Source organism: Centropristis striata, chromosome 12, assembly GCF_030273125.1.
Source record: "Centropristis striata isolate RG_2023a ecotype Rhode Island chromosome 12, C.striata_1.0, whole genome shotgun sequence".
Taxonomy (NCBI): Eukaryota; Metazoa; Chordata; class Actinopteri; order Perciformes; family Serranidae; genus Centropristis; species Centropristis striata.
The window spans coordinates 28,172,380-28,191,180 of NC_081528.1; the positions used below are offsets into that span (position 1 = coordinate 28,172,380).

Consider the following 18,801-nt stretch of genomic DNA (forward strand, 5'->3'; position numbering starts at 1 on the left):
TAGTTTACCAGAAGAATATGAATTATTTGTTAATTTCACAATAATACATTTCTCAGTAGATAAAATAGTTATTTACCTTGAATGATCAACTGTAGAGTCCGCTGCTCTGACAACTTTCCCCTTGAATTAAATATTTCAAATTTATATTCACCTCCATCATTCCTGCTCAGGTTGTTGATCCTAAATGTTCCATTACTGACAGTAAATGAGGACCTGATTGATATTGTATTAGTAAGAATGGAAGTCTTTCTTCCATAGAGTATCATTGATCCATTCTTAAACCATTGGTATCTATGTATTTCTGAGGCGCTGTCCATCAGCTGGAGGACCAAAGTTCCTCCCAAAGCTCCATAACACTGAGCTCCATCCTGTCTGCCATCACAGGAGGTTTCCACACCTGGAAATAACAAAGTTAAATGAAAACAAAAAAATTGAAATGTCAAAATATCACAACTTTTTCTTAAAGTCTACGAAATTAATATCCATGTCCAACCTTTACCCATGTGAAATTTCTGATCTGTAACAAATAAAGGGGTTTTAAGGTTTATGAAATATTTTGTATTTTGTTCCTGTTTTGTGTTTTAGAGAAGTTAAGCTGAGCCGGTCGTAACAAACTCATGTTACTGAGGACAAACGTTGCTCAAAACAAGTGAACTTCAGTTTTACAGTTTAGTGATGTTTCCCAAATTTTTAGAGAAAACATTATATTTTATCAATTGTTTTTTATAAATGTGTATCAAATAACAAACAGACATCTAAAATATTTAGATTTGATGTAACATTACAATCACATTATGATCTCAAACTTTAAGGCAACTTTCAGGAAAAAAAAGTTTCTCCCTAATATATTAAGATTCACTGGATTTATAATAGAAAAAAATTATGTTTACTTAGGTGTAATTCGTTTCATTAAAATGGCTGAAAATTGTCTGTGTGAACTGTAACTGTGTGCTTCTTTTGATGCAGACAGGAAATGTTCTCGTGTCATAAAGAGATAAATAGATGTGTGACAGGAAAACATTTCACTTAATGACTCATGCACAAAACTCACTGCTCTTACAGAACCTTAACTTATTGAACACATTGTGACTGACATTATTATTGTAATTCTACTTCTTATGTACAGTTATGAAGTGAGAATAATAACAATCTAACATCATGAATCTTGAACCAACTTTTGTATGTTAATAAGAAATTACACCAGAGGAAACTTTCAGATTGTTTCAACATCAAATGGCAAACATTTGTAGATCAAGCTGAAAAAAATCTATTTTATTATGTTCAATTTATTAATGTGCAGTGATTCTTGTACGAGTTTTGTCCTGCACATCAGTGAAGATGAGAACAAACTGTTTGATTAAACTTTAAAGAGCTCACCATGAGAGACTCCGAGTAGCATCACCATCAGTCCGATCACAGCCTCCATGTCTCCTCAGTGTTCAGCTTCAGCTGATCCAGTCAGCAGCTCCCAGACTTTTCTACTTTACTCGAGAGCAAACCTGCACCTCAAACACTGAGCGGCCTGAAATGTGTCAGCGATCAGCCTCAGAGGAGAATGTGTGCAAATGTTGAGCTGATCAAAGTGTTACCGTATTAATATTTTTACAACTGAGAGGAGAAAAGGAAGTGTTATAAGTGTCACTTCCTTTAAGCCTCCCACAAGACGACTTCTTTTTATCTTTTCATATTTCTTCTCTCTAAATGAAGAACAAGTTACATTTAATCAAGCATCATCTCAAACTGCCCCGTAGAACACAGCCGGTCTTTATTATAAGAGCATTTTGAGCACATAATAACAATTTACACACATTCTGACAGAACAGAAAAGTCTTCAGATAGAATATATATATAAATATATATTCTAAACTAAAGTAAAATGTGTGTAAAGAAGAACTAACCAGTGTAGGGAACATGCCTATGAGTTTTTATCATGTGATTTTAAATATTGGAAAACAATAAGGTTTTCTTATTTTTATTGATGATTATTTCTAGCTTCATGTTGTCAAAAAAGTTTTACAGAATACAGAATGATCCATAAACAACAGTAAGGCCTCTGTGAACCAGTAGAGGGAAACCTCACACTGACTGATAGTGATGAGCAGTCTGACAGTTTGATTTCTCTCTCTGCATCATTAAAGGTCAGTCTGTAATCAACCTGTCAACAAAAGACTGACTCACCTACACTGACTGATGACAAGTGACACTGAATGAATGACTAAAAAAAAGAAACTGAAATAAAACTCTTACTATTTAATTATTTTATTAAGTTTTGAGAGAGTTTACATTATTGATTTTGGTATACATGGAAGCAAAACAAACATATTTGAAATTATTACTTTAAAAGAAACGATTATTTACATAATTCACTACAACACTTTAACCAAATGTATGAATAAGCCTGTACTTTTTGTGATGTAAAATTACTTTGGACTCTTATACACAATATTTAAACACGCCTTAAATGTAAAATTAAAGTTTTTAAAATATAAATCACTAATAAGTCAAGTACCTATACAGAAGTGAAAACTACTTATCTCCAAAACATCAAATTTTCTCTTCTAATGTAAAAAAAAAAAAATCCAATAAACACACTTGTTAAACAAAAAAAAAACACTTTTCTCTTCTAATTAAAATATCTATTTCTAGCTTTGTGGTGATTCATTTTTAGATAATGCAGTGAGTTTTAAGAGATCTGATTGACATGAAAAAGTGGAAGAATGTTTTCAACTGTTAAAAGAACAATGAACTCCTAAATTAAAAATGAAACCACATTTGGAGATAAATTGTTTTCACTATTCACCAACAATCTTAAAACTGTACAGTGCATTAATTTCTAAATAGCATCAAAATAAGTTGCACTATGAATATTATAAGATAAACTTTATTCACAATATCACATGTTGCTTTATGATAAACTGCTGTGGAGCTGTGGGCCTCCGGTGCTTTATCAGCTTCCTAAGGCAGCGCTGCCCTGAACACTTCACAACAAGAGTCATTTCTCTAGAATTAATTCAGTGTAAAGGACCCGCCCCACTTTCACCAAGTCAAAAACTAGTGAAGTGACCATGTGAAAAGAGTCAGACTTCATTAAGACGTTGTGTTCACAACGTTAAAGTTCTCATATGAGGAACTTCCCACTTCAACCATCACAACAGAGTTCTCTTGATCTAACATCCTTCGACGGACGGCAGAGCCTTCGGCCATCTTGTTTTTCTTTTTCTTCCAAGCGTAATAGACGGTGATCCCGATTAATATAAGAATCACCACAGCTGATCGCACACCACATATGAGCAGGGAGTGATCTGTGTGGATGAAGAGACACAAAAATCACATGTCAGGACTCAGGTTAGAGCTGTGACAGGAGTTAGTTTTCTCTCCCCTCAGTACCAGGAGTCATCTCTGCTGCAGGGAGCAACAGGTGGATGTGTGTGTGCTGTGAGTTGAGAGTTTTATGGACACTTACCAGTTTCTGTCGTTGTGGTAGGAGTTGTTGTCTCAATACTCTGTTTTCCATCCTGTCTGCCATCACAGGTGGATCCCACACCTGGAAACAAAAAAGTGAAATGTAAAAGTTTAAAAAATCATTATATCACAATTTGTTGGTGTTTTCAATTCTAGAAAATGTATGGCCATGTCCATACTTTAAGAATATGAAAAATACTGTTATTTATTTTATGATGTTTTTATAATTGTGTATCAATTAACAAACAGGCCATCTAAATTATTTGAAGTAACAATGCAATCATATGATTGTATCTTGATGCTTCATTAAAGGGTAAGCAATCTGAAATGAAATGTTGGTAATAAAATACATATTTTTTCAAACCTTAAGGCAACTTTCAGGAAAAATGTTAGCGAGAATTAAATTTCACTGGATTTATAAAACAAAAAGTTGAGTGAATTTTAATTAGCAAAACAAGAAAGAATGATCCTAATATAATTTAATTCATTAGGTTTTTGAAAAACAGAAAATATTCTGTGTGAACTGAAACTGTGTGCTTCTCTTAATACAGACAGGAAAGTGTTCTCTTGCCATAAAGACATAAATAGACATGTGAATGCAAAACATTTCACTCATGCACAAACTTCCCTGCTCTTACAGAACCTGAACTTATTGAACACATCGTGACTGACATTATTATTCAGCATTAGCTTCAAACTTGAATCATACTTTTTATGTACAGTAATGGAGTGAGAATAGAAATTAACTTACTGTTGCATGTAAATGTGTGTGTATGTTGTGAGTTGAGAGTTTTATGGACACTTACCAGAAGTTTCTGTAATCATGGGAGTTGTTGTTGTCTCAACACAGAGAGTATTATTGGCTGCAAACACCCACTGTGAATGCGTCTCATTGTCTGAGGTGCAGTTAATGAATATGAAGCCTGTGAGAAAGACACAGATCAGTGACTGATGAACAGTTAATCCTCAGAGTCATAAACATCAAACTGCTGTCCTGTTGTCCCTCACCACAGTTAGATATCTTCTCTTCTTCTGAGACTCTACTGACGTCGTTCCTGACTGAGCAGACCAGTTGTCCTGAGACGTGTTGTTTCAGAGTGATGCTCTTAGTCTCAGTATTTCCTGGGAGGAGCTCAGCGTCTGTCAGTGTGCGTCCATCCAGAGTCCAGCTGTACTGAGGACTGTCCCCTCCCTCAGAGGAGCAGGACACCCTCATCTCTCCCTGGGACAGACACTCAGAGTCCAGCTGTACTGAGGACTGTCCCCTCCCTCAGAGGAGCAGGACACCCTCATCTCTCCCTGGGACAGACACTCAGAGTCCAGCCGGACAGAGGACACAGGAGCTGAAGGAGACACACTCAGATGACTTTTCATATCAACACAATCTTTTTCATTGTTACAGTTTCTAACACACAACAGGCCAGACACAGATACAGAGATATGTAGAATATGAGATACATGTAGTTTACCAGAAGAATATGAAACATATGTCACTTAATACAAAATAAATTACCCAGTAGGTAAAATAGTTATTTACCTTGAATGATCAACTGTAGAGTCCGCGGCTCTGACATCTTTCCCCTTGAATTAAATGTTTTAAGTTTATATTCACCTCCATCATTCCTGCTCAGGTTGTTGATCCTAAATGTTCCATTACTGACAGTAAATGAGGACCTGTTTGATATTTTATTAGGAGTAATTAAATTCTTTCTTCCCTCAAGTATGTTTGATCCATTCTTTGACCATTGGTATTTATGTATTTCTGAGGCGCTGTCCATCAGCTGGAGGACCAAAGTTCCTCCCAAAGCTCCATAACACTGAGCTCCATCCTGTCTGCCATCACAGGAGGTTTCCACACCTGGAAATAACAAAGTTAAATGAAAACAAAAAAAAGTTGAAATGTCAAAATATCACAACTTTTTTTTAAAGTCTACAAAATGAATATCCATGTCCAACCATTACCCATGTGAAATTTCTGATCTTTAACAAATAAAGGTGTTTTAGGATTTGTGAAATATTTTGTATTTTGTTCCTGTTTTCTGTTTTAGAGAAGTTAAGCTCAGCCGGTTGTAACAAACTCATGTTACTGAGGACAAACTTTGCTCAAAACAACAAAACTTCAGTTTTACTGTTTAGTGATGTTTCCCAAATTTCTAAAGAATACATTATATTTTATTGATTGTTTTTTTAAAATGTGTTTCAAATAATGAACAGACATCTAAAATATTTATACTTTATGTAACATTACAATCACATTATGATCTCAAAGTATAAGGCAACTTTCAGGAAAAAAACTAAGTTTCTCTCTAATAAATTAAGATTCACTGGATTTATAAAAGAAAAAATGTATGTTTACTTAGGTGTGATTCGTTTCATTAAAATGGCTGAAAATTGTCTGTGTGAACTGTAACTGTGTGCTTCTCTTAATGCAGACAGGAAAATGTTCTCGCGTCATAAAGAGATAAATAGATGTGTGACCGCAAAACATTTCACTTAATGATTCATGCACAAAACTCACTGCTTTTACAGAACCTTAACTTATTGAACACATTGTGACTGACATTATTATTGTAATTCTACTTCTTATGTACAGTTATGAAGTGAGAATAATAACAATCTAACATCATGAATCTTGAACTAACTTGTGTATGTTAATAAGAAATTACACCAGAGGAAACTTTCAGATTGTTTCAACATCAAATGGCAAACATTTGTAGATCAAGCTGAAAAAAATCTATTTTATTATGTTCAATTTATTAATGTGCAGTGATTCTTGTACGAGTTTTGTCCTGCACATCAGTGAAGATGAGAACAAACTGTTTGATTAAACTTTAAAGAGCTCACCATGAGAGACTCCGAGTATCATCACCATCAGTCCGATCACAGCCTCCATGTCTCCTCAGTGTTCAGCTTCAGCTGATCCAGTCAGCAGCTCCCAGACTTTTCTACTTTACTCGAGAGCAAACCTGCACCTCAAACACTGACCGGCCTGAAATGTGTCAGCGGTCAGCCTCAGAGGAGAATCTGTGCAAATGTTGAGCTGATCAAAGTGTTACTGTCTTTATATTTTTACATCAGAGAGGAGAAAAGGAAGTGTTATAAGTGTCACTTCCTTTAAGCCTCCCACAAGACAACTTCTTTTTATCTTTTCATATTTCTTCTCTCTAAATGAAGAACAAGTTACATTTAATCAAGCATCATCTCAAACTGCCCCGTAGAACACAGCCGGTCTTTATTATAAGAGCATGTTGAGCACATAATAACAATTTACACACATTCTGACAGGACAGAAAAGACTTCAGATAGAATATATATATATATATATATATATATATATATATATATATATAAAAGTATATTCTAAACTAAAGTAAAATATGTGTACAGAAGAACTAACCAGTGTAGGAAAAATGCCTATGAGCTTTCATCATGTCATTTTGAATATTGCAAAACATCAATAATAAGGTTTTTTTATTGATGATTATTTCTAGCTTCATGTTGTCAAAAAAGTTTTACAGAATACAGAATAATCCATAAACAACAGTAAGGCCTCTGTGAACCAGTAGAGGGAAACCTCACACTGACTGATAGTGATGAGCAGTCTGACAGTTTGATTTCTCTCTCTGCATCATTAAAGGTCAGTCTGTAATCAACCTGTCAACAAAAGACTGACTCACCTACACTGACTGATGACAAGTGACACTGAATGAATGACTAAAAAAAAGAAACTGAAATAAAACTCTTACTATTGAATTATTTTATTAAGTTTTGAGAGAGTTTACATTATTGATTTTTGTATACATGGAAGCAAAACAAGCATATTTGAAATTATTACTTAAAAAAACAATTATTTACATAATTCACTATTAAAAGACAAACACTTTAACCATATGTATGAATAAGCCTGTACTTTTTGTGATGTAAGATTACTTTGGACTCTAATAGACAATATTAAAACATGCCTTAAATGTAAAATTACAGTTTCTAAAGTATAAATCACTAATAAGTCAAGTACCTATACAGAAGTGAAAACTACTTATCTCCAAAACATCAACTTTTCTCTTCTAATGTAAAAATACATTTAAAAAAATTCCAATAAACACACTTGTAAAACAAAAAAAAAAACACTTTTCTCTTCTAATTTAAAGATCTGTTTCTAGCTTTATGGTGATTCATTTTTAGATAATGCAGTGAGTTTTAAGAGATCTGATTGACATGAAAAAGTGGAAGAATGTTTTCAACCGTTAAAAGAACGATGAACTCCTAAATTAAAAATGAAACCACATTTGGAGATAAATTGTTTTCACTATTCACCAACAATCTTAAAAATGTACAGTGCATTAATTTCTAAATAGCATCAAAATAAGTTGCACTATGAATATGATAAGATAAACTTTATTCACAATATCACACGTTGCTTTATGATAAACTGCTGTGGAGCTGTGGGCCTCCGGTGCTTTATCAGCTTCCTAAGGCAGCGCTGCCCTGAACACTTCACAACAAGAGTCATTTCTCTAGAATTAATTCAGTGTAAAGGACCCGCCCCACTTTCACCAAGTCAAAAACTAGTGAAGTGACCATGTGAAAAGAGTCAGACTTCATTAAGAAATTGTGTTCACAACGTTAAAGTTCTCATATGAGGAACTTCCCACTTCAACCATCACAACAGAGTTCTCTTGATCCAACATCCTTCGACGGACGGCAGAGCCTTCGGCCATCTTGTTTTTCTTTTTCTTCCAAGCGTAATAGACGGTGATCCCGATTAATATAAGAATCACCACAGCTGATCGCACACCACATATGAGCAGGGAGTGATCTGTGTGGATGAAGAGACACAAAAATCACATGTCAGGACTCAGGTTAGAGCTGTGACAGGAGTTCGTTTTCTCTCCCCTCAGTACCAGGAGTCATCTCTGCTGCAGGGAGCAACAGGTGGATGTGTGTGTGCTGTGAGTTGAGAGTTTTATGGACACTTACCCACAGCTTCTTTAGTCGTGGGAGTTGTTGTTGTTGTCTCAACACAGAGATTATTATTGGCTGCAAACACCCACTGTGAATGCGTCTCATTGTCTGAGGTGCAGTTAATGAATATGAAGCCTGTGAGAAAGACACAGATCAGTGACTGATGAACAGTTAATCCTCAGAGTCATAAACATCAAACTGCTGTCCTGTTGTCCCTCACCACAGTTAGATATCTTCTCTTCTTCTGAGACTCTACTGACGTCGTTCCTGACTGAGCAGACCAGTTGTCCTGAGACGTGTTGTTTCAGAGTGATGCTCTTAGTCTCAGTATTTCCTGGGAGGAGCTCAGCGTCTGTCAGTGTGCGTCCATCCAGAGTCCAGCTGTACTGAGGACTGTCCCCTCCCTCAGAGGAGCAGGACACCCTCATCTCTCCCTGGGACAGACACTCAGAGTCCAGCCGGACAGAGGACACAGGAGCTGAAGGAGACACACTCAGATGACTTTTCATATCAACACAATCTTTTTCATTGTTACAGTTTCTAACACACAACAGGCCAGACACAGATACAGAGATATGTAGAATATGAGAAACATGTAGTTTACCAGAAGAATATGAAACATGTTAATTAATACAAAATAAATTCCTTAGTTAAAAATAGTTATTTACCTTGAATGATCAACTGTAGAGTCCGCTGCTCTGACAACCTTCCCCTTGAATTAAATATTTCAAGTTTATATTCACCTCCATCATTCCTGCTCAGGTTGTTGATCCTAAATGTTCCATTACTGACAGTAAATGAGGACCTGATTGATATTGTATTAATAGTAATCACAGTCCTTCTCCCACTGAGTATCATTGATCTATTCTTAAACCATTGGTATCTATGTATTTCTGAGGCGCTGTCCATCAGCTGGAGGACCAAAGTTCCTCCCAAAGCTCCATAACACTGAGCTCCATCCTGTCTGCCATCACAGGAGGTTTCCACACCTGGAAATAACAAAGTTAAATGAAAACAAAAAAAGTTGAAATGTCAAAATATCACAACTTTTTTTTTAAGTCTACAAAATTAATATCCATGTCCAACCTCTACACATATGAACATTCTGATCTGTAACAAATAAAGGGGTTTTAGGATTTGTGAAATGTTTTGTATTTTGTTCCTGTTTTGTGTTTTAGAGAAGTTAAGCTGAGCCGGTCGTAACAAACTCATGTTACTGAGGACAAACGTTGCTCAAAACAACAGAACTTCAGTTTTACTGTTTAGTGATGTTTCACAAATTTCTAAATAACACATTATATTTTATGAATTGTTTTTTTAAAATGTGTATAAAATAATGAACAGACATCTAAAATATTTATATTTGATGTAACATTATGATCACATTATGATCTCAAAGTATAAGGCAACTTTCAGGAAAAAAAAAAAAGTTTCTCCCTAATAAATGAATATTCACTGGATTTATAATAGAAAAAAATTATGTTTACTTAGGTGTGATTCGTTTTAATTAAAATGGCTGAAAATGTCCTGTTTTAACTGTAACTGTGTGGTTCTCTTAATGCAGACAGGAAAATGTTCTCGTGTCATAAAGAGATAAATAGATGTGTGAATGCAAAACATTTCACTTAATGACTCATGCACAAAACTCACTGCTCTTACAGAACCTTAACTTATTGAACACATTGTGACTGACATTATTATTGTAATTCTAGTTCTTATGTACAGTTATGAAGTGAGAATAATAACAATCTAACATCATGAATCTTGAACTAACTTGTGTATGTTAATAAGAAATTACACCAGAGGAAACTTTCAGATTGTTTCAACATCAAATGGCAAACAATTGTAGATCAAGCTGAAAAAAATCTATTTTATTATGTTCAATTTATTAATGTGCAGTGATTCTTGTACGAGTTTGGTCCTGCACTTCAGTGAAGATGAGAACAAACTGTTTGATTAAACTTTAAAGAGCTCACCATGAGAGACTCCGAGTATCATCACCATCAGTCCGATCACAGCCTCCATGTCTCCTCAGTGTTCAGCTTCAGCTGATCCAGTCAGCAGCTCCCAGACTTTTCTACTTTACTCAAGAGCAAACCTGCACCTCAAACACTGACCGGCCTGAAATGTGTCAGCGATCAGCCTCAGAGGAGAATCTGTGCAAATGTTGAGCTGACCAAAGTGTTACTGTCTTTATATTTTTACATCAGAGAGGAGAAAAGGAAGTGTTATAAGTGTCACTTCCTTTAAGCCTCCCCACAAGACGACTTCTTTTTATCTTTTCATATTTCTTCTCTCTAAATGAAGAACAAGTTACATTTAATCAAGCATCATCTCAAACTGCCCCGTAGAACACAGCCGGTCTTTATTATAAGAGCATGTTGAGCACAAAATAACAATTTACACACATTCTGACAGGACAGAAAAGTCTTCAGATTGAATATATCTATAAATATATATTCTAAACTAAAGTAAAATGTGTGTAAAGAAGAACTAACCAGTGTAGGGAACATGCCTATGAGTTTTTATCATGTGATTTTAAATATTGGAAAACAATAAGGTTTTCTTATTTTTATTGATGATTATTTCTAGCTCCATGTTGTCAAAAAAGTTTAACAGAATACAGAATAATCCATAAACAACAGTAAGGCCTCTGTGAACCAGTAGAGGGAAACCTCACACTGACTGATAGTGATGAGCAGTCTGACAGTTTGATTTCTCTCTCTGCATCATTAAAGGTCAGTCTGTAATCAACCTGTCAACAAAAGACTGACTCACCTACACTGACTGATGACAAGTGACACTGAATGAATGACTAAAAAAAAGAAACTGAAATAAAACTCTTACTATTGAATTATTTTATTAAGTTTTGAGAGAGTTTACATTATTGATTTTTTAATACATGGAAGCAAAACAAACATATTTGAAATTATTACTTTAAAAAAACAATTATTTACATAATTCACTATTAAAAGATAAACACTTTAACCATATGTATGAATAAGCCTGTACTTTTTGTGACGTAAAATTACTTTGGACTGTAATACACAATATTAAAACATGCTTTAAATGCAAAATTACAGTTTTTAAAATATAAATCACTAATAAGTCAAGTACCTATACAGAAGTGAAAACTACTTATCTCCAAAACATCAACTTTTCTCTTCTAATGTAAAAAAAAAAAAAAAAAAAAAATATCCAATAAACACAATTGTTTAACAACAACAACAAAAAACACTTTTCTCTTCTAATTAAAATATCTGTTTCTAGCGTTGTGGTGATTCATTTTTAGATAATGCAGTGAGTTTTAAGAGATCTGATTGACATGAAAAAGTGGAAGAATGTTTTCAACCGTTAAAAGAACGATGAACTCCTAAATTAAAAATGAAACCACATTTGGAGATAAATTGTTTTCACTATTCACCAACACTCTTAAAAATGTACAGTACATTCATTTCTAAATAGCATCAAAATAAGTTGCACTATGAATATTATCACATTCACATTCACAATATCACATGTTGCTTTATGATAAACTGCTGTGGAGCTGTGGGCCTCCGGTGCTTTATCAGCTTCCTAAGGCAGCGCTGCCCTGAACACTTCACAACAAGAGTCATTTCTCTAGAATTAATTCAGTGTAAAGGACCCGCCCCACTTTCACCAAGTCAAAAACTAGTGAAGTGACCATGTGAAAGGCGTCAGACTTCATTAAGACGTTGTGTTCACAACGTTAAAGTTCTCATATGAGGAACTTCCCACTTCAACCATCACAACAGAGTTCTCTTGATCTAACATCCTTCGACGGACAGCAGAGGCTTCGGCCATCTTGTTTTTCTTTTTCCTCCAAGCGTAATAGACGGTGATCCCGATTAATATAAGAATCACCACAGCTGATCGCACACCACATATGAGCAGGGAGTGATCTGTGTGGATGAAGAGACACAAAAATCACATGTCAGGACTCAGGTTAGAGCTGTGACAGGAGTTAGTTTTCTCTCCCCTCAGTACCAGGAGTCATCTCTGCTGCAGGGAGCAACAGGTGGATGTGTGTGTGCTGTGAGTTGAGAGTTTTATGGACACTTACCAGTTTCTGTCGTTGTGGTAGGAGTTGTTGTCTCAATACTCTGTTTTCCATCCTGTCTGCCATCACAGGTGGATCCCACACCTGGAAACAAAAAAGTTAAATGTAAAAGTTTAAAAAATCATTATATCACAATTTGTTGGTGTTTTCAATTCTAGAAAATGTATGGCCATGTCCATACTTTAAGAATATGAAAAAGACTGTTATTTATTTTATGATGTTTTTATAATTGTGTATCAATTAACAAACAGGCCATCTAAATTATTTGAAGTAACAATGCAATCATATGATTGTATCTTGATGCTTCATTAAAGGGTAAGCAATCTGAAATGAAATGTTGGTAATAAAATACATATTTTTTCAAACCTTAAGGCAACTTTCAGGAAAAATGTTAGCGAGAATTAAATTTCACTGGATTTATAAAACAAAAAGTTGAGTGAATTTTAATTAGCAAAACAAGAAAGAATGATCCTAATATAATTTAATTCATTAGGTTTTTGAAAAACAGAAAATATTCTGGGTGAACTGTAACTGTGTGCTTCTCTTAATACAGACAGGAAAATGTTCTCTTGCCATAAAGACATAAATAGACGTGTGAATGCAAAACATTTCACTCATGCACAAACTTCCCTGCTCTTACAGAACCTTATCTTATTGAACACATTCTGACTGACATTATTATTCAGCATTAGCTTTAAACTTGAATCATACTTTTTATGTACAGTAATGGAGTGAGAATAGAAATTAACTTACTGTTGCATGTAAATGTGTGTGTATGTTGTGAGTTGAGAGTTTTATGGGCACTTACCAGAAGTTCCTGTAATCATGGGAGTTGTTGTCTCAACACAGAGAGTATTATTGGCTGCAAACACCCACTCTGAATGCATCTCATTGTCTGAGGTGCAGTTAATGAATATGAAGCCTGTGAGAAAGACACAGATCAGAGACTGATGAACAGTTAATCCTCAGAGTCATAAACATCAAACTGCTGTCCTGTTGTCCCTCACCACAGTTAGATATCTTCTCTTCTTCTGAGACTCTACTGACGTCGTTGCTGACTGAGCAGACCAGTTGTCCTGAGACGTGTTGTTTCAGAGTGATGCTCTTAGTCTCAGTATTTCCTGGGAGGAGCTCAGCGTCTGTCAGTGTGCGTCCATCCAGAGTCCAGCTGTACTGAGGACTGTCCCCTCCCTCAGAGGAGCAGGACACCCTCATCTCTCCCTGGGACAGACACTCAGAGTCCAGCCGGACAGAGGACACAGGAGCTGAAGGAGACACACTCAGATGACTTTTCATATCAACACAATCTTTTTCATTTTATACAGTTTCTAACACACAACAGGCCAGACACAGATACAGAGATATGTAGAATATGAGATACATGTAGTTTACCAGAAGAATATGAATTATTTGTTAATTTCACAATAATACATTTCTCAGTAGATAAAATAGTTATTTACCTTGAATGATCAACTGTAGAGTCCGCTGCTCTGACAACTTTCCCCTTGAATTAAATATTTCAAATTTATATTCACCTCCATCATTCCTGCTCAGGTTGTTGATCCTAAATGTTCCATTACTGACAGTAAATGAGGACCTGATTGATATTGTATTAGTAATAATGAAAGTCTTTCTTCCATTGAGTATCATTGATCCATCCTTTAACCATTGGTATCTATGTATTTCTGAGGCGCTGTCCATCAGCTGGAGGACCAAAGTTCCTCCCAAAGCTCCATAACACTGAGCTCCATCCTGTCTGCCATCACAGGAGGTTTCCACACCTGGAAATAACAAAGTTAAATGAAAACAAAAAAAGTTGAAATGTCAAAATATCACAACTTTTTTTTTAAGTCTACAAAATTAATATCCATGTCCAACCTCTACACATATGAACATTCTCATCTGTAACAAATACAGCCATTTTAAGGTTTATGAAATATTTTGAATTTTGTTCCTGTTTTGTGTTTTAGAGAAGTTAGGCTGAGCCGGTCGTAACAAACTCATGTTACTGAGGACAAACTTTGCTCAAAACAACAGAACTTCAGTTTTACTGTTTAGTGATGTTTCCCAAATTTCTAAAGAACACATTATATTTTATGAATTGTTTTTTTAAAATGTGTATCAAATACTGAACAGACATCTAAAATATTTATACTTTATGTAACATTACAATCACATTATGATCTCAAAGTATAAGGCAACTTTCAGGAAAAAAATAAGTTTCTCTCTAATAAATTAAGATTCACTGGATTTGTAAAAGAAAAAATGTATGTTTACTTAGGTGTGATTCGTTTCATTAAAATGGCTGAAAATTGTCTGTGTGAACTGTAACTGTGTGCTTCTTTTGATGCAGACAGGAAAATGTTCTCGTGCCATAAAGACACGCACACCACATATGAGCAGGGAGTGATCTGTGTGGATGAAGAGACACAAAAATCACATGTCAGGACTCAGGTTAGAGCTGTGACAGGAGTTAGTTTTCTCTCCCCTCAGTACCAGGAGTCATCTCTGCTGCAGGGAGCAACAGGTGGATGTGTGTGTGCTGTGAGTTGAGAGTTTTATGGACACTTACCAGTTTCTGTCGTTGTGGTAGGAGTTGTTGTCTCAATACGCTGGTTTCCATCCTGTCTGCCATCACAGGTGGTTCCCACACCTGGAAACAAAAAAGTTAAATGTAAAAGTTTAAAAAATCACAATTTTGTTGGTGTTTTCAATTCATGAAAATGTATGGCCATGTCTATACTTTATGACAAAAACTGCTCCTACTCTCAGTTATTTATTTTATGATGTTTTTAAAATTGTGTATCAAATAACAAACAGGCCATCTAAATTATTTGAAGTGATAATGCAATCATATGATTGTATCTTGATGCTTCATTAAAGGGTAATCTGAAATGAAATGTTGGTAATAAAATATATATTTTTTCAAACCTTAAGGCAACTTTCAGGAAAAATGTTAGCGAGAATTAAATTTCACTGGATTTATAAAACAAAAAGTTGAGTGAATTTTAATTAGCAAAACAAGAAAGAATGATCCTAATATAATTTCATTCATTAGTTTTCTGAAAAACAGAAAATATTCTGGGTGAACTGTAACTGTGTGCTTCTCTTAATACAGACAGGAAAATGTTCTCTTGTCATAAAGACATAAATAGACGTGTGACTGCAAAACATTTCACTCATGCACAAACTTCCCTGCTCTTACAGAACCTGAACTTATTGAACACATCGTGACTGACATTATTATTCAGCATTAGCTTTAAACTTGAATCATACATTTTATGTACAGTAATAGAGTGAGAATAGAAATTAACTTACTGTTTCATGTAAATGTGTGTGTATGTTGTGAGTTGAGAGTTTTATGGACACTTACCAGAAGTTCCTGTAGTCGTGGGAGTTGTTGTTGTTGTCTCAACACAGAGAGTATTATTGGCTGCAAACACCCACTGTGAATGCGTCTCATTGTCTGAGGTGCAGTTAATGAATATGAAGCCTGTGAGAAAGACACAGATCAGTGACTGATGAACAGTTAATCCTCAGAGTCATAAACATCAAACTGCTGTCCTGTTGTCCCTCACCACAGTTAGATATCTTCTCTTCTTCTGAGACTCTACTGACGTCGTTCCTGACTGAGCAGACCAGTTGTCCTGAGACGTGTTGTTTCAGAGTGATGCTCTTAGTCTCAGTATTTCCTGAGAGGAGCTCAGCGTCTCTCAGTGTGCGTCCATCCAGAGTCCAGCTGTACTGAGGACTGTCCCCTCCCTCAGAGGAGCAGGACACCCTCATCTCTCCCTGGGACAGACACTCAGGGTCCAGCCGGACAGAGGACACAGGAGCTGAAGGAGACACACTCAGATGACTTTTCATATCAACACAATCTTTTTCATTGTTACAGTTTCTAACACACAACAGGCCAGACACAGATACAGAGATATGTAGTATATGAGAAACATGTAGTTTACCAGAAGAATATGAAATATTTGTTAATTTCATAATAATAAATTACCAAGTAGATAGAATAGTTATTTACCTTGAATGATCAACTGTAGAGTCCGCTGCTCTGACAACCTTCCCCTTGAATTAAATATTTTAAGTTTATATTCACCTCCATCATTCCTGCTCAGGTTGTTGATCCTAAATGTTCCATTACTGACAGTAAATAAGGACCTGATTGCTATTCTATTAGTAATAATGGAAGTCTTTCTTCCATCAAGTATGTCTGATCCATCCTTCAACCATTGGTATCTATGTATTTCTGAGGCGCTGTCCATCAGCTGGAGGACCAAAGTTCCTCCCAAAGCTCCATAACACTGAGCTCCATCCTGTCTGCCATCACAGGAGGTTTCCACACCTGGAAATAACAAAGTTAAATGAAAACAAAAAAAAGTTGAAATGTCAAAATATCACAACTTTTTTTTAAAGTCTACAAAATTAATATCCATGTCCAACCTCTACACATATGGACATTCTGATCTGTAACAAATAAAGGGGTTTTTTAGGTTTATGAAATGTTTTGTATTTTGTTCCTGTTTTGTGTTTTAGAGAAGTTAAGCTGAGCCGGTCGTAACAAACTCGTGTTACTGAGGACAAACGTTGCTCAAAACAACAGAACTTCAGTTTTACAGTTTAGTGATGTTTCCCAAATTTCTAAAGAACACATTATATTTTATGAATTGTTTTTTTTTAAATGTGTATCAAATAACAAACAGACATCTAAAATATTTAGATTTGATGTAACATTACAATCACATGATGATCTCAAACTTTAAGGCAACCTTCAGGAAAAAAAAGTTTTCTCCCTAATATAGAAAAAATGTATGTTTACTTAGGTGTAATTCGTTTCATTAAAATGGCTGAAAATTGTCTGTGTGAACTGTAACTCTGTGCTTCTTTTGATGCAGAGAGGAAATGTTCTCGTGTCATAAAGAGATAAATAGATGTGTGACAGGAAAACATTTCACTTAATGACTCATGCACAAAACTCACTGCTCTTACAGAACCTTAACTTATTGAACACATTGTGACTGACATTATTATTGTAATTCTACTTCTTATGTACAGTTATGAAGTGAGAATAATAACAATCTAACATCATGAATCTTGAACTAACTTTTTTATGTTAGTAAGAAATTACACCAGAGGAAACTTTCAGATTGTTTCAACATCAAATGGCAAACAATTGTAGATCAAGCTGATAAAATCTATTTTGTTATGTTCAATTTATTAATGTGCAGTGATTCTTGTACGAGTTTGGTCCTGCACATCAGTGAAGATGAGAACAAACTGTTTGATTAAACTTTAAAGAGCTCACCATGAGAGACTCCGAGTATCATCACCATCAGTCCGATCACAGCCTCCATGTCTCCTCAGTGTTCAGCTTCAGCTGATCCAGTCAGCAGCTCCCAGACTTTTCTACTTAACTCAAGAGCAAACCTGCACCTCAAACACTGACCGGCCTGAAATGTGTCAGCGGTCAGCCTCAGAGGAGAATCTGTGCAAATGTTGAGCTGACCAAAGTGTTACTGTCTTTATATTTTTACATCAGAGAGGAGGAAAGGAAGTGTTATCAGTGTCACTTCCTTTAAGCCTCCCACAAGACGACTTCTTTTTATCTTTTCATATTTCTTCTCATTAAATGAAGAACAAGTTACATTTAATCAAGCATCATCTCAAACTGCCCCGTAGAACACAGCTGGTCTTTATTATAAGAGCATGTTGAGCACATAATAACAATTTACACACATTCTGACAGGACAGAAAAGACTTCAGATAGAATATATATATATATATATATATATATATATATATATATATATATATATATATATATATATATATATATATATATATATATATATATATATATATATAAAACTATATTCTAAACTAAAGTAAAATATGTGTACAGAAGAACTAACCAGTGTAGGGAAAATGCCTATGAGCTTTCATCATGTCATTTTGAATATTGTAAAACATCAATAATAAGGTTTTTTTATTGATGATTATTTCTAGCTTCATGTTGTCAAAAAAGTTTTACAGAATACAGAATAATCCATAAACAACAGTAAGGCCTCTGTGAACCAGTAGAGGGAAACCTCACACTGACTGATAGTGATGAGCAGTCTGACAGTTTGATTTCTCTCTCTGCATCATTAAAGGTCAGTCTGTAATCAACCTGTCAACAAAAGACTGACTCACCTACACTGACTGATGACAAGTGACACTGAATGAATGACTAAAAAAAAGAAACTGAAATACAACTCTTACTATTGAATTATTTTATTAAGTTTTGAGAG

The 18,801-nt window shown here is 35.1% G+C and overlaps 2 protein-coding genes across 3 annotated transcripts; both read right to left on the reverse strand.

Moving 5' to 3' along the window:
• Positions 1-53: 53 nt before the first annotated feature.
• LOC131981948 (uncharacterized) lies at positions 54-4,704 on the reverse strand. 2 transcript variants are annotated; one of them, XM_059346488.1, is made up of 4 exons: positions 4,471-4,704; positions 4,269-4,385; positions 3,464-3,544; positions 2,850-3,302 (listed from the first exon to the last, which is right to left on the reverse strand). In XM_059346488.1, the coding sequence occupies exons 1-4, from the start codon at positions 4,676-4,678 to the stop codon at positions 3,088-3,090; spliced, it is 621 nt and encodes a 206-aa protein (XP_059202471.1). In that variant the 5' UTR covers positions 4,679-4,704; the 3' UTR covers positions 2,850-3,087. The 2 variants fall into 2 exon arrangements, with proteins under 2 accessions (XP_059202470.1, XP_059202471.1); XM_059346487.1 differs by lacking the exons at positions 2,850-3,302; positions 3,464-3,544 and adding an exon at positions 54-397.
• A 6,586-nt stretch (positions 4,705-11,290) lies between these two features.
• Positions 11,291-17,865, reverse strand: LOC131981414 (uncharacterized). Its single transcript, XM_059345687.1, has 5 exons — positions 17,817-17,865; positions 16,084-16,341; positions 15,896-15,998; positions 15,078-15,091; positions 11,291-12,347 (listed from the first exon to the last, which is right to left on the reverse strand). Exons 1-5 carry the CDS (start codon positions 17,863-17,865, stop codon positions 12,133-12,135), a joined length of 639 nt encoding a protein of 212 aa, XP_059201670.1. The 3' UTR covers positions 11,291-12,132.
• Between the last annotated feature and the right edge of the window lie 936 nt (positions 17,866-18,801).